Source organism: Colossoma macropomum, unplaced genomic scaffold, assembly GCF_904425465.1.
Source record: "Colossoma macropomum unplaced genomic scaffold, Colossoma_macropomum, whole genome shotgun sequence".
Taxonomy (NCBI): domain Eukaryota; kingdom Metazoa; phylum Chordata; class Actinopteri; order Characiformes; family Serrasalmidae; genus Colossoma; species Colossoma macropomum.
This window is the reverse complement of record NW_023494789.1, coordinates 5,776,485-5,791,518: the sequence shown is the minus strand read 5'-3', so window position 1 is coordinate 5,791,518 and position 15,034 is coordinate 5,776,485. Positions and strand designations below refer to the sequence as shown.

Here is a 15,034-nt window from a genome sequence, read left to right as displayed (position 1 = left end):
GTTTTTCCATGTGAATTTACTTGACCAAATCGTAAGGTATATTATTCAGTAACTGCATGAAATAAATGTACATTTTTATTTATTTATTTATTTATTTATTTATTTATTGCAAAAGTTCCCCTCAAATTAACAGAAAATGTGTGTTATGATCACACATATTGCTATATGCTTACAAATTACTGCTGAAAGCCAAAAATCTTAGACGCTCTTTGTATTATTTTATAAAAATAATTTTTACAGAGCAGATCACTGAAGAGACGCCATCTGTTTATAGTTTATAGCCCAGATTTGTGGAAAAATGGGTCGACTTTCAGTAGAAAAAAAAATTGTGAGTTCAGCTTCTTTTATTATAAGCGTTTAAAATTACATCACCCATCTATTTTACTGGAAAGAAGACAGTTACAGCTCTCATATGACCCCCACCTTTAGAATGTAGCTTATGAAATATGAAAGTTATGAAGAATATGACGAAGTGCGTTTTGGAACCATCGGTGGTCTCAAGGAGTTTAAAGGCTAATGTTATGATAACCAACACATTCACTATGTGCTCATGTTCACATAGAAAATCAACAAAACATGTACTTTGATCAGGGGTGCCTAAACTCTATGTGTAAACGACTCTATATGCATTTTGCTCCCCCTGATATGTGCTTGTAATTCCCTCAGAATCCAGTCAAAATAGTTTCTAATTGTTTAATAAATTACATTGTTCTACAATAAAAATCTACAGGAAATATTATAAACAAACACTTCAGTGCATTTGCTGTGACAAAGTAACAGACCCTTTTTTTACTGTATCCTTGAGCTTGAAAATGTAGCATAGCTAAGTTAGTTTAGTGAATTTAACCGATAGTGCCAAGTGCCAACACAGGAATATAGGCTCATAAAAACACTACGTTCAATGGTTAAAGGAGATATTAAAATGTGGTGTTAGATAAAACTAACATATTATGTGGTATATCAATATCAATTAATGATAAAAAGTGCTTTGCCTTCTCAGACGAGGACGAGGTTAAGGTTCTACCCACTATACAAATATTAAGCTGTAATTGGTGAAGAACTCATCTTTTCATTCTCTCTCCTCCCTTAGCCACAGCCTATTAGAGCCCCGCATCCTGCGAAAATCTGAGGCCACACCCTCACCTGGACTCACTCCTACCAGGGAGCTGGCAGCAGCACGTAAGCTCCGCCCACTCCACCCTCTCAATGAGGGACAAAGCCACCCAGGTAGGCAATGCTGGGATGCCCTTATACTGATTCTGTGTTTGTGTCAAGCTCAATGCATGCTGTTGTGTGTGTTCAACATAAAGGGAATATAAATGTTTACAAACTGTAACTATGCTTTTCTTCACTCTCCCCTCCTCTCTTTCGCTCCTAGACCCCCAGGGCCTGGGTAGATGAGCGGAGGAGAGGCTCCCATAAGCGCTCAGCATCCTGTGGCAGCACAGACCAGCTGAAGGAGGTAAGCAGGGGCAATTCAGCTTGCCCTCATCGTCTGTTGCTACATGCAAGCTGGCACTACCGTGCACTGAACTGACATCATAAGACTGATAACCTCACCTAAATACCCCACGCAAACCAGGAAGCTTTGTCAAGTGTGGTAGTTAAGTGGCTTTGGCATTACAGGCTGCAGTTTGAGTAGCTGGTGTTGGTATATAGCTAATAGTGTTGTATTTTAAATGTAGACTCACTCTCATGCAGTGTCATTTCAGTATGCAGGAGCATGAACTTGCTTGTGGCATGTATGTAGCATTATTCATATTTTGACTAATAAACAGCCTCGTATCGTGTTTGGAGGGATTTTGTTTATCACAGGGTGCGACAGCAGACATTTTTGAAAATGCTAATTTTCCCATAAAGAAAAATTGCTTAGACTCAAGGTTCAGAGGTTATCTTCTCCAACAGCTTTATTAATTTTTATAAACTAATTTTTGTTTTGCTTTTTTGCGGTCAAAGCAGTTTTAAAGGTGTTTCTTGGTAAATGTTGTATATAAAAGCCAAGGCCAAATTTATGTTGTATTTAATGTTATACTGATAATAAATATCATGTTTTATCACAATAGTCCAAAATACTATTCTCACTTTAAATCAAGCTTGAGGAAATGCATGTAATAGGTTTTAATTATTATTGATTTTTAATAAAATGGTCAAATTTATCGTGATAACATTTTGGACAATATCTCCAGCCATTCAGCTGCACATATTATGTTCTTTACTCTGAGCTTAGCTTCCAGTAGAGAAAGACTGCTGAAAAATGTTTTTGACCTTCATTCTGCTGCTCCATTTTTCCATCTCCTGCACTTCATCATCCATGCTTGTTCGCTATCCTCAGATTGCAAAACTGCGGCAGCAGCTCCAGCGCAGCAAACGCAGCAGTCGCCACCGGCGGGACAAAGAGCGCAAATCGCCTTTCAATGGCAACCATGCTATTATCCAATCACAGGTAAGCACCCATGACCACCATCCAATCATTTAGCCCTGTGTGCGTATGGGGGTACTGAGGCTTTATCAGTACCCCGTAACCTGGCCTTTTCCAACCTGGCTGACTGAAGTAGGCCGGACGTCTGGAGAGTTGTAGAGCGCCCCAATTTCCCACGCAGTTGTCCTAGTTATAAGACTCCTTGAGCTGCTCAAACAGAGGTGGGGACAGGGGGACGTCCCCACGGGACATTGGCCTGGTTTATAATAGGCCTGACGATCAACACATTCGTCACACCACCAGTCCCGCAGAGAGAACGGCTGTGTGTGTATGTGTGCCTTACGTTTGATTCATTAAGCATTGTGTGCTGTAAACTAATAAGCAGAATAGGGCTCATAAATCATACATGCACGGTCAGCATAGTCAGTTATGTGGACCGGGCATGTTCTGAATACAGTTCTTAAGAATGTGTTGTTTGGAGCTGCACAAAAGAATACAGGGATGCTCACTAATTAATAATGTATCATAAATAATAAGTCAATTTTTTTCACCCTAAAGTCATTTTGCTATGCTATACAAATGTAACTGCGTAATTACATAGTTATTACATAGGCACATAATAAATTATATTTACATTCAATTTACGTTCTGTATTGACAGGTTGGAATTTGCAGTTTCATTATAAATAGAGCATAATTAGTCCTGTTTCATTTAGGATTTAGTGCAGTTGAAACTTGAATAATAGTCATTGTATTCATAGTTTTTGATTATTTTTTTTTAATGTAACACTACTGTTGTTTTATGACTGTTTCAGCTCATAAAACCTCAGGAAAAAGAAGTGTTGAGAAAATGTCTTGAAGTATTGTGATATTATTGCCACATCACTCATCCTTACGTCAAATAAACACAACTGCATTAAGACGTCCTGTTATTAATGGAGAAGACCAGATTAGACGGCAGAAAGAGTCGCTGTTTTGCATTTCGCCTTAATGAGTTAATATAAAATGACAACTTGCTTTTGTTCTCAACGTCAACGACTGTGACTTCTGTGCAGACCTTCTTTTAAATCCCAAAATAGCGTGGCACAGAGATAGCCTGACGTTTTGGTTTAATGCAGTCTGCAAGGGCTCCTGCTCTGATTTGCAGCAGGAGGTTTTCGATTTGCCTTGGAAATAATATGTCTCAATGTCAAAGATTAAAAACAGATCATCATGCTCTCCTTGAAGGGCAGGGTGGACAGGGAGGGGAAAACAAACAAACCAATAGAGAGGAACACTTAGGAGAAAGGACAGAGAGGCAGAGAGTGAAGATGAGTATATAAGGGACTTATATTCAGATTAAAGAGACAATAATTTACACACAGACCTCCTTCACTATATGTAGTGGATTAGCCAAAACATGTTTGTTTTTTTTAGTTTTGCACCTGCAAGGCTAGTGTGGCTGAGCAGTGGAAGCTTGAATTGTTAAGTAATCTCAAATAGACTCAAAAATACAGGTGTGAACAGGGTACAGTGTGTCATACACTCTCAGAAAAAAGGTACTAAACTGTCTCTGGGGCAGTACCCCTCTTGTCACTGGGGTGGTTCCCTCAAGGGTACATCTCAGTACCTTTAGTCAAGGAATATAATTGTACCATAATACACTGAAATTATAAGTTCTAAGCTGTACTGACTCCACACACCCCGTCTCGCCTCCAGGCTTTTATTTTATTGTTCTGTTTTTAAAACATTCGGTTATGAAAAGGTACAAATACGAACTTTTCACCTGGAAAAGCTTATTTAAGGTGCACAGTTGGACCTTAAAACCACTGCTGTACCTTTGAGGGAACATTTACATTGTTTGTACCTTGATAAACGAAAAAAGTACCTGAACAGAACCTTTATTTCTAACAGTGTGGAGACACATTGTGATCCCCTCACTTACTCAAACCACCTTCAGAGGTGTTCAGGGACGCATATGACCACTTAACACTTTTCTAAAATCCCATTTCAGCCCTCGCCCCTACCACTTAACCCTTAGCCCTCTGTTGTGCGCGTTCACGTCTAGGGGTAGGGTGTCCCAATTTTTGTTGAGATAGAGGGGTAGGGCAAAGTGTTAGGGCCACATGGCTCTCCAAACAGAGGTCTTTCAGAGACTCTAAACTGAGTGTTATGAGAAAAAAAGAAAAACCGGCAAGATGGCTGCGCGAGCGACCAAAAAAATACACCAATGTGAGAATTTTCTCTGTTAAAAAATTATGATAACCACTGTATTATCTTAGTTTAACGTCGTTTCAGTGTATTATGGTCGTTTTCTTCATAACAAGCATTAAAAATCACTAATAGCATGCTAATGTCTCTGTAGCTAGCTAGCTAACTTTCCCGATCCACCTTAAATAGTCCAGCAGTTCTGACGCCTGAAGCGCCAGAATGTAACTGCTGCACTATGTAAGGCAGAAGGGGAAGATTCGAACAAGAAGCTGGTGAATATCTGACTTCAGCTTCATATTACTGAAGAATCAGGGGTGGGTGATAATAAATAATTGTCCCTCTTTGAAGATCATATGATGCCCTAAATAAACTAAAGCCCAGCAGTGAGGAGCTGAACTTTACCCTCCTCTGCTGTCACTGCAGACGGGCCAGGTCGCCTACAGAGCAGCGCTAGTAGCTGTTGATGAAGCAAGGTTTTTTTTTAATTATTATTATTTTTTAAATTTGAGGGTCCCATTTCGTTGGGCAAGATTTCAACCACTACCCTTTGTAACTCCGTTCCAAGGGGTTAGGTTGACACTCGAAAACAAGGGGTAGGGGTAAAAAGAAGAAATGGGACTGGGCCTTACAGTGTGAACGCTAAAGCATCCCGATGCATCTTGGTCAGTGGCGAAGGGCGTCGTCACAGAAGAGACTAAAGCAGCTGCGTAGGTTCGTCTTTCGTCTCCTGTACTGTTTGTTTACAAGTCATGTTAGCAATTCATGTGGTCTAAACGTTCGTAAGCCCTTTCATTTACATGAACAGACAAACACAGCGAGAGGCTGATGTAGTAAATGTGGACGGTACCCTTCCTCCAGTCACGAAATCCAATCACTGGAGACGCATTTGAGACACATAGAAATGCCAGGTGTGAGCGGCTACACGTCTCGCTGTCCACTTATGATCAGATCACTCAAGATGGATGTTAATACCATATTGAACAGAGTCATGCTGACATATAAAAGGCCATTGCATAGCTTAAAACAGAGGTATGAGTACGACTGAATTTGTCCATATTTTTGTTGCCCAATGCTGCTATTTTGATTTAGCATAGCCTCTTGGCTGTAAGACAGTCAGAGTTAATGTGGTTGTATTACCTCTCAACTTTGTCCCCCTTTTGTCTCTTCTCCTCTGTCATCTCTGTCCCTCTTTCAGTCTCAGATGCCTAAAACCATCCTGATCCCCATCCCCATCTCCAAGTCCACGCCCCCTCGCTTCCGCAACAGCATCGAGGGTCTCAACCAGGAGATTGAGCGCATCATCATACGAGACACCACAGAGCGAGATGAAGTCATCATTGTGAGTCTCAAAGCCCTCTTATCTGACATATAGTAGGCATTGCATTCAGATAATGTGGCTTTGTAGCCGTTTATTCATCAGACTGAGTGTAGTTACAGTTTTGGCTGGGAATCCATTAAAGTTTGATTGAGATTCCAGTTCAGATACTTGACTTTGATTCCTGTTCTTGAACAATACTTTTTACTGATACCATCTTTTAGAGTACGTACTGAAAGTGGGTGTGGCTTAATGAGTGAACGATGCTGAAAGTAGCTGTATTTACTGACCACAACAGATTTTGGAACAAACAAAATTTGGTATTGAATAACATGGAATGTTTTGATCTTTGATAGTTTTGAATTAATTCAGTCAAGACTGTAAAAGTACCGAATTACAATACTCAGTCCAAGTAAGTTAATAATAAGTAAGTTACCCTTTATTAGTCCCACAGTGATTAAATTCACCTCTGCATTTAACCCATCAGTGCAGTGAAGCACCCACATACACACACAGACTAGGGGGCAGTAAGCACACTTGCCCAGAGTGGTGGGCAGCCCTATCCACAGTGCCTGGGGAGCACCTGGGGGGTTAGGTGCCTTGCTCAAGGGCACTTCAGTCATGTCCTGTTAGGGGTTTGAATCAGCAACCGTCCGGTTACAAGGCTGGTTCCCTAACCTCCAGCCCACAACTGCCCCACATGGTCATATGTGGATGAGCACTGCAGTGATTCTGAAAGGCTGCATTATGTATTTGTGTAATGCATTGTGGGTATTGCAGTGAGAGACATTAAAAGAAAACATAAGAGCAACACAAAATAGAGAATTCTGTCAAAACCCTGAGTGATTCAGTTGCTGCCATGAAACAGACAAAAACAGAAAAATATCACAATTTTTCACGTTGTTTAATAGTACCAATATGTGGAGGATGGAAATGTTGATATTTTATTTATTAATTCTGAATATTTTTTAACATATTAGGTATTGTATTGTTAGACTAATAAATTACCGAAATGCATTTCTGTCCCAATCAGCTATGCCTTAAGACAACTGAACTGTGAATTATACTCCTCTGCATTTGTTTTGTTGCTGAAAAAGTCGTTTATGGCTCAGACAAAATACAGATCTCCTTTTTTGTCTTTGTTAGATCATAATCTTAACATACCATAATAAATGCAGCTACAGCACTGAAAAAAAAGAAACGATTAACAGAAAAAGTTGATTAAAAGGCAGAATTATTTGCTTTTTTTGGCAAAGGATTTAAAGAATTCCATGCATTCCATGCATTCAACATGTGACTCGCCCTAAATGCCCAAAGAGAAAATAATCCACAGCTTGGCGAAAGCCTTGCATGTTAGTAATATTTTACATGATAGCATTTGTATTCTGTTTCATAGGCAAACCTATTTAGAGTTTAATGTGTTAATTCTGTAGCACAGTATTTTATCCCTCAGCCTCAGCATTTTAAAATATGAATTTGCATTTTTCTTGCATTTTTATTTCATTGCTTTTCACTACATTTGCCAGAATACAATACATCATACACGCATTAGGAATTCTTGCAGGCCAGACTTGTCCAGCCACTGATCTACAAGCCAGAAAATGTAGAAATTAAACTCATTATAGATTCACTTTAAAAATAAATCAAAAAGATCTTTAGAAACATTAAAAAAAAGCCCAAAAAATTAAGTATAATTTTCACAAGCTGAAATTTAGGGGTTAAGGTTTGGTATCGCCACTTTCTAATACAAAGTAAATGATGATTTTGTACATATTTAGTTCATTAATGTATATTTGTTAATATCTAAGGTCTGAATATTTACTTTGTTAAAATAAACAGTTCCAAAACTAGCAGATCGCTGTTGTCGGAAGAAAAACTCGTATCTCCAAAATGGTAACTTTACAGGAGAAGGAAAAAACCTGCTTTACTTTTAATGTCAATGGAACCAGAGTTTTTTCAAAGTCATTTTGGCCGTTTCTTCTGGTCATTTACACACAATGTAAAGGCAACAGGTGTTTTCAAATTATGTCAAAAACTGAAAAATACAAGGTTTTCTTCCAACAACAGCGAAATGTTTAGGAGGTGACAATTTTAGCTAAATTTGAAGAGAACTCAAAACTCTAGCAGTACATGACTAGCAAACACAGCCTTGAACAATTGTACACACATAAAGTCATAGTATTTTTCAATAAAACACAAAAAAGTTTACTTAATTGTGGATAATACGTTTCGGTAGTGACACTTTTTAGTGTTTGAGACATTTACTTCAAAACAGTGGGGTCTAGCTGCTCACCATGTGGTCATGAGAAGCAGGGATGCAGTCTCACTTCCTGCTCTAAAATGCAGGGGTGTGGCTAAAATAAGGCTCCTCCTAAAACGTGTTTCGGTAATGACATGAACACAGGACAGTATTTTTTAATTTAGTTTTTTATTTAGGAATTAAACTCATTATAGATTTAAATCCTTAACTTCACTTTAAAAGAAATCAAAAAGATCTTTAAAAACATTGAAAAAAATACAAAAAATGTAAGTATAATTTTCCCAAGCTGAAATTTAGGGGTTAGGGTTTGGTATCCCCACTTCCCAATACAAAGTAAATGATGATTTTGTACATATTTAGTTCATTAATATCTCTTTGTAAATTTCTATGGTCTGAATACTTAATTTTATATTTACTGTGGGGGAATTAGTCTTATGTCATTGTAATGAATATACATATCATTGTGCATCATTATGACCAAAATGATGGCAAAAAATAGACACGGAATATCCGTTTAATAACAGTGTTGATCAGAATGCCCGTCCCTAGCATGTACAGCGCAGTGTCCATGCAAATGATGGTCACAAGTGTGTATGTTTGTGTGTGTTTAGCCACAGGACGTTCCTGATGGGCACCGTGCCCCCCCGCCCATCCCCCAGCGCAGCAGCAGCACCCGCAGTATCGACACCCAGACACCCTCAGGCGGGGGCCTGGGCGGTAACCGTAGCAACAGCAGCAGCCGGGCAGATTCGGTGTCACCCTCATACCTCAGCATCCTGAACGACACGGTGGGGAACAGCCCACTACCCAACGACGACACACTCAGCGAGAGCAGAGAGAGAGGTGACACACACACACACACACACACACACACACACACTCAGACATACACACACACACACACTCACACACACTTCAAACAGCAGAGCGAGATGTTTTTTTTTAAAGATTTGTGTGTGATGACAGTACTCCAGTCCCATGCACGTTTGATGACACCATGTATGCACGACAGCTCTGATAGCTTCAAAGGGTCAACTGTCCAGTCTGGAAAAAAAATCTAGCGGAAACACTGATTGATTAACGAGGCTAGAATCTGCAAGAATATCGGAGCTGTTGGAAAACAATTTTCTATCTGTTTTTGTGTTGTTGGGCTTTTACAGAATTTGGAAATACCTGCTCTTTATTTGGAAATAGCTGCTCTTTATAATGTTTTAAATTTTCATGGTGATTGGACCAATAAAATACTTCAAATTCTTGTTCCATTAACTTCCATTAAAAGTGAACATTTTTCCTGCTGTAAAGTTCCCATTCTGATGCTACATTACCAAATCACTTTCAGATCAAATCAGATCATTTTTTTTGTCACATCACATTTACACAGGTGCGAAGGTGAGTGAATATCTTATGTGTGTAGCCCCCTTGTAGGACTTTAATACAAAGAAAAATATATATATATAAAAAAAAATATATATATATATGTATATATATATATATATGTGTAGAAACACATATTAGACTAAATATATAAACATATACACAATATACACAATAATATACACAACTATTGCACTTCCAATGTACAGTTTTTGTACGGTAATATAAGTTATGAAATAAAGAGCTATGATATCTACAGTTTTACACATTTTCATGTATGCAGTTTGTGAGTCTGAGGTGGATAAATGAGATGCAGGGTACACAGGAGACAGAATACTGATATGCACATATTCCAGATTATTCAGATATGAATAGAAGCTGTGCAAGCTGTCACAGTGTGTCTGTGTCTTGTTGTACTCAAGAAAAAGATACTATAACTACTACATGTTCACAAAGGTGGCAATTTGTGACCAAGCACTTCTTCTCTACCTGTAGACCTTGGGCCCTACTCCCCCCTGCCTAAATACGCCTCCTCCCCCAAACCCAACAACAGCTACATGTTCAAGCGAGAACCTCCAGAGGGCTGTGAGAGAGTCAAAGTCTTCGAGGAGAATCAGTGAGTAAAGCTTTTACAGATAACAGTAAAGAATACAGAGTCAGAGTCAGAACTAGAGTCAGAGTTCACACAAACAGGCCTGTTTAGGCTTCCTTAGCAACTTCACTCAGTTTGAGGTGGTTCAGGAATGCAGCACTAATTGGAGGATATAAGGTTTATTTATGTGATAGCTACACCAGCCTTGTACCTCCAGTGCAATCTAAAGACCCCAAACATGTCCTGGCTGGGGTACCTTTTTCACTCTCCTCATATCTCTCCTTCTTCAGGCCGAGGCCTCTGCAGGAGATCCCTCCGTATCTGTGTCCCGACAGGAACAAGGTGAACTTCATCCCCAAGAGCGGCTCTGCCTTCTGCCTGGTGAGTATCCTGAAGCCCCTGCTGCCCACCCAGGAGCTGAGCTTCCGCGGGCCGGTGGGCTACCGCAGCCTCTCGCCCTCCCTGGTCCCCATGGGCGGGGTCGGGGTGCGCAGCCTGTCGCCCTCTCTCGGACCTGTCCTGTCCCGCGGCCGCCAGTCGCCTTGCCTCCCGCGACACCTGGAGGAGCCAGAGGGTTAGACTCCCCCTGGAGGCCGAACGCAGGAACTGCTTCTACATCTCAACCAATCAAAAAAACCTCATTATCTCAAGGTGGACATACAGTGACTGCATCATCCCGAAAACAGGCTCTTTCCTCATTTTAATCGAACATCTCGAAGCTGTGATTGCAGTCAGGGCTCGATTTATTCATCCAGATGATCCAAATCGTTTACCGGAAACTTGAATGTGAGAACAAGAGATGTGCTGATACTAATGGGATTAAAGGAGTCCTATAGCAGAATGTTTAGCGCGACATCTGTCTGCCACATCTGTAGCGTATGACTGATTTGAACAGTTATTTTCTCGTTGAGAAGAACTTAAAACACAGTTATAATACAAACCAATGGGAAGGTGTTTTATCACCCCCTTGGTTTCGATTAGAAGCGTGTTTTGAGTCATCTAAGCACAGAGAATGGGCCATATGCTACAGATGCAGCACAGCATAGAAATTAAGCTGGAATATGTGTGTGTATTCTTAAGAAAAGAGATCTCGAGATGTGTATGTATATAAGTAGAGAGCGTTTGGCATTGCACTGCTTTTGACATTCACAATGTTTTATCGCATTGTACCATCGAAGCCTTTCGAGAGCCACGTTTCTTTATGTAAATATGCCTCCTTTAACGTGAGTGTAAGTGACTTTTTAGACTGTCGGCATGGAGATCATGGGACACGGCTGTGCCTACTCTTAGCTGAGCTGGTGTGTGCATTGTGTATAGTAACAAAGAACAATGAACAATGTAGCTAATGAATGGGACGGACTAACAAAACGTGCCTGACGCCCATAAACCGTCTGTAGCAAACCCGACCCTCTTCCATCCTGACCTTACCTATCCCTGTCCCTGTTTTACCCCCGAGTGTATAGAACCCGATCCCTTTCCCCTAATCTACGTGCGCTTCATGTAAACCGCTGGTCAGACAGGGGATTTGGTGCTATGTTATTTATACTGTTGTCGCTGTGGGTTGGAACAGAGAACGAGAGTCTGTTGTGATATGAAGGTGCTATGTTCAAACGCTAGAGGTCAGAATAGCCTGGGAGATTTCCAGTGTTGACCCAAGTAATCCATTACAAAGTTACTAATTACTTCTCTCAAAATGTAATACTTTACATTACTCTTTAAAACCCAGCTGTACCAGAGGAATGAGTTTAGGAAGAAAGACATGACAGTATCCCTGTATACAGCTGCTGTTCATGCTTTTTACCACCAGGTGTCATTAATGTGCACTGGTTTTAATATGGAAGCATATCAGTATCAAAATTTAAATTTTAATTTGCCAATTAAAGTGAACTTTCATTTACATGTAGATCTAGATGCTTTGTGAGTAGCTTTAATTGAATTAAAATGTATTTTGCTATTGTAGGAAGAAAACCTCGTATCCCCATTTTTGTCGTTTTTCAGTTTTGACGTAATTCGAAAATACCTGTTGCCCTTTACATTGTGTGTAAATTTCGTGAAGAACTGACTAAAAGAAACGACCCAAAATGACTTGGAAATAATTCTGGTTCCATTGACTTACATTAAAAGTCAAGTAGGTTTTTTCCCTCTCCTGTAAAGTTACCATTTTGGAGATACAAGATTTTCTTCTGATAAGAGTGATTTACAGAACTGTATATTTATACCTAATGTGATTAGGCAATAAAAGCATGCTCTTAGCCCCACCCTGACGGGATGATTGACAAGTTGGGAAGACAATGAAAATGAAAATGCAATCGTGTCGAATGCATTTTCAAAGGCATTTTGACACAGAATGAGTGCAGTAGGTGAGAATGTGTAATTGCAACCAGGAGAGGCACTTTTTCCCCATTTATATATGAATTCTTACCCCTTTTCTAGCTTGGTGTTCTCTTTGATAAGGAAATTCAAATTAAATTTTATCTATCATTTTGACACAACTATTGCATGATCACATTAAGCATAAATGCACTTCTGAAATACATATTAAATAAAGCTACTCATGAAGCATCTAAATCTTTGTGTAACTGAAATTTCAGTACTGGTGCACCAAATGTCAGATAAATTGCAATATTAAATTTTGAGCTCAACATTGGATATATGAGAGGGAAATTTAAATGCAAACATTCAAATATGTTGATATTTTACACATTACATTTTCATTTTGAACTGATATGCCCCCATATTTTAAAAGCTTTGAGTAATGAATCCTTTTCCAATACAATGTAAAGAAAATCTTTGCTGCTTCAGAAACCTTCGTTTCTGCCATCGCTAGATGAACGGCTAATGCTGTTTGAGAAACTGGCCGGTAGAAACAGTTGAAAAACAGCTGGAATTAAACTCTGGATGATGTAGCGTTCGCCGCTATTAATGAGAAACAGCTTTCACAAGTCATGGTGATTTATTCTCCAGCTGTTGTTGGCCACAGCTACACCATACATAAGCAGAGTTCTCTCAGCAGCTCCCATCTTTCACCTCTCTTACTCTTTCTGCTCACACACACACATATACTCCCCTGCGGAACCAGCCCCGCCCTCCACAATAAGAGTCCTTAGCAGAATAACCCCACACATAAATGCTAAACAACAAATTACCCAAGACCATGCTACAGTGAATATAATGGGAAGTGTACAGAGCTGTTTCTGATTGGAAATACAGTCAGATCTGTTTCTCTTTTCTGCAGCATAGAGATCTTTATCCACCAGTTTCATGTTAGCAGTAGATGCTATAACAGATTATGGCTAATTTACAGCACTGCTCATATTCACAGAGTCACACAGGCAGGACAGTTACAGAAAAAACAAATTTTGTGCATGTAATTTGTTCTCATAACAACGTTTGAGTAATGCGAGACATCCCTGTTAAGTCAGTACCTGTAAGAATTTGAACTGGAACATGTTACATTACTTTATTACAGGAAAATGTAAACACATTACCATATCGTGATGCCCCCAACACTGGAGATTTCACATATACCCTACAGGCCAAAGTATGGAAGCAAGAAGTGATTTTAAGTTTCAAAAGAATCTTACAATTACTTGAATTTACCAGCAACAATAATAACACAGTAAGATGATTCTGATTCGTCAGGAAATGATTCAGTGTGTCATGAAAGCTCAAATTCTGTCACGATTCAATTTGACTCTTTTGGTATTGATTTAAAATTAACTTTAAAAACACTTAATTTGTCCTATTGTGAGTTCAATTCCAGGCGATGCCACAGCCGCCCGTAAGTGGGGGTCTAAGAAAAGCATGTACTAGCCTTCACTCTCCCAGCTTGGTAGTATCATAGGATTAGGGGAGGCCGAGTTAGTGGGTGGGAAGTGTCTACGAGTTAATAGGGGAGAAAATCTGGGTTAAAAAATAATGAAAAAAATACATTAAAAATCCTCAAATGTGACTAGAGACACTATTAATACAGTAGTGGCATATAGTCAGTAAAGATCATACACAGTGTTTTTTTTTTTACTTTTTTTTTATTTTTGTTAAAATAATGAGAACATGTTTATTTAATATTATTCATATCTATTATAATCAGTTCTATCGGTCGTTGATGCAGTTAAGTCTGCACCTCAGATGCATCATGAAGCACCAAAGCATTTCTTCATTGACATCTAGTTTAAACCAGTGATGTTTTTCCAAAATATTCAGCTGCAATTCTTTACCAGGCCCAGTGTTTATTTACAGACTCCTAATGTAACACCTGATTCAGTTCATCAAGCCTACAGAAGCAACTGAATGTGGATTCGATTACAAAGATGATGCTGCCTTCAAACATTGGCCTGTAGGGTGTGAAGGTAGGACAGAGGAGAGAAGGAAAGGTAGAGGATGAAAGCATGAGTGCTGGTTCCCAGGACATGGATTAAGCCAAGATCCAGACTGAAAAGGAGTTTCAGTGGGAAAATCATAATGAAATTGCACTTCAGTCCACGTCTCTGCCTAATCTGTGTCCGTCTAACTGTGTACTGATAGGAACTGTAGCATCTTTATACTGTAAATTACTCCATGAATCATACTGTGAAGCTTACATTACTTCCTTTAAAAAGCGACGGGGTGGACAGAGAGAAGAGCGGGCAAGTGTGAGAAGGACACGTGCGCATTGCCTTAAAACCTTTAAATAGAGAAACGTCCAAATTAGACAAATGGCTGTTATTACATACAGAGGAGCCAAATCATTTCACTAGCGCTTAGTGTACAATAGTTGCTGTGTTTGAACTGTCCTGTTTTAATTGACTGTAAATTCAAGGTTTTTTTTTTAAGCAATGTACTAAAGCCTTCCGACACATGGGGATTTGTCTGGTGGAGAACACGTTCTAAAAAAGACGTGTAAATA

General features: G+C 39.4%; 1 protein-coding gene across 1 annotated transcript; it reads left to right on the top strand.

Moving 5' to 3' along the window:
- Positions 1-1,279: 1,279 nt before the first annotated feature.
- On the top strand, positions 1,280-10,728 carry fam117ba (family with sequence similarity 117 member Ba). The gene is made up of 7 exons (XM_036569438.1): positions 1,280-1,291; positions 1,379-1,462; positions 2,333-2,443; positions 5,804-5,947; positions 8,795-9,026; positions 10,053-10,173; positions 10,440-10,728. Exons 1-7 carry the CDS (start codon positions 1,280-1,282, stop codon positions 10,726-10,728), a joined length of 993 nt encoding a protein of 330 aa, XP_036425331.1.
- The last annotated feature ends 4,306 nt before the right edge of the window (positions 10,729-15,034 follow it).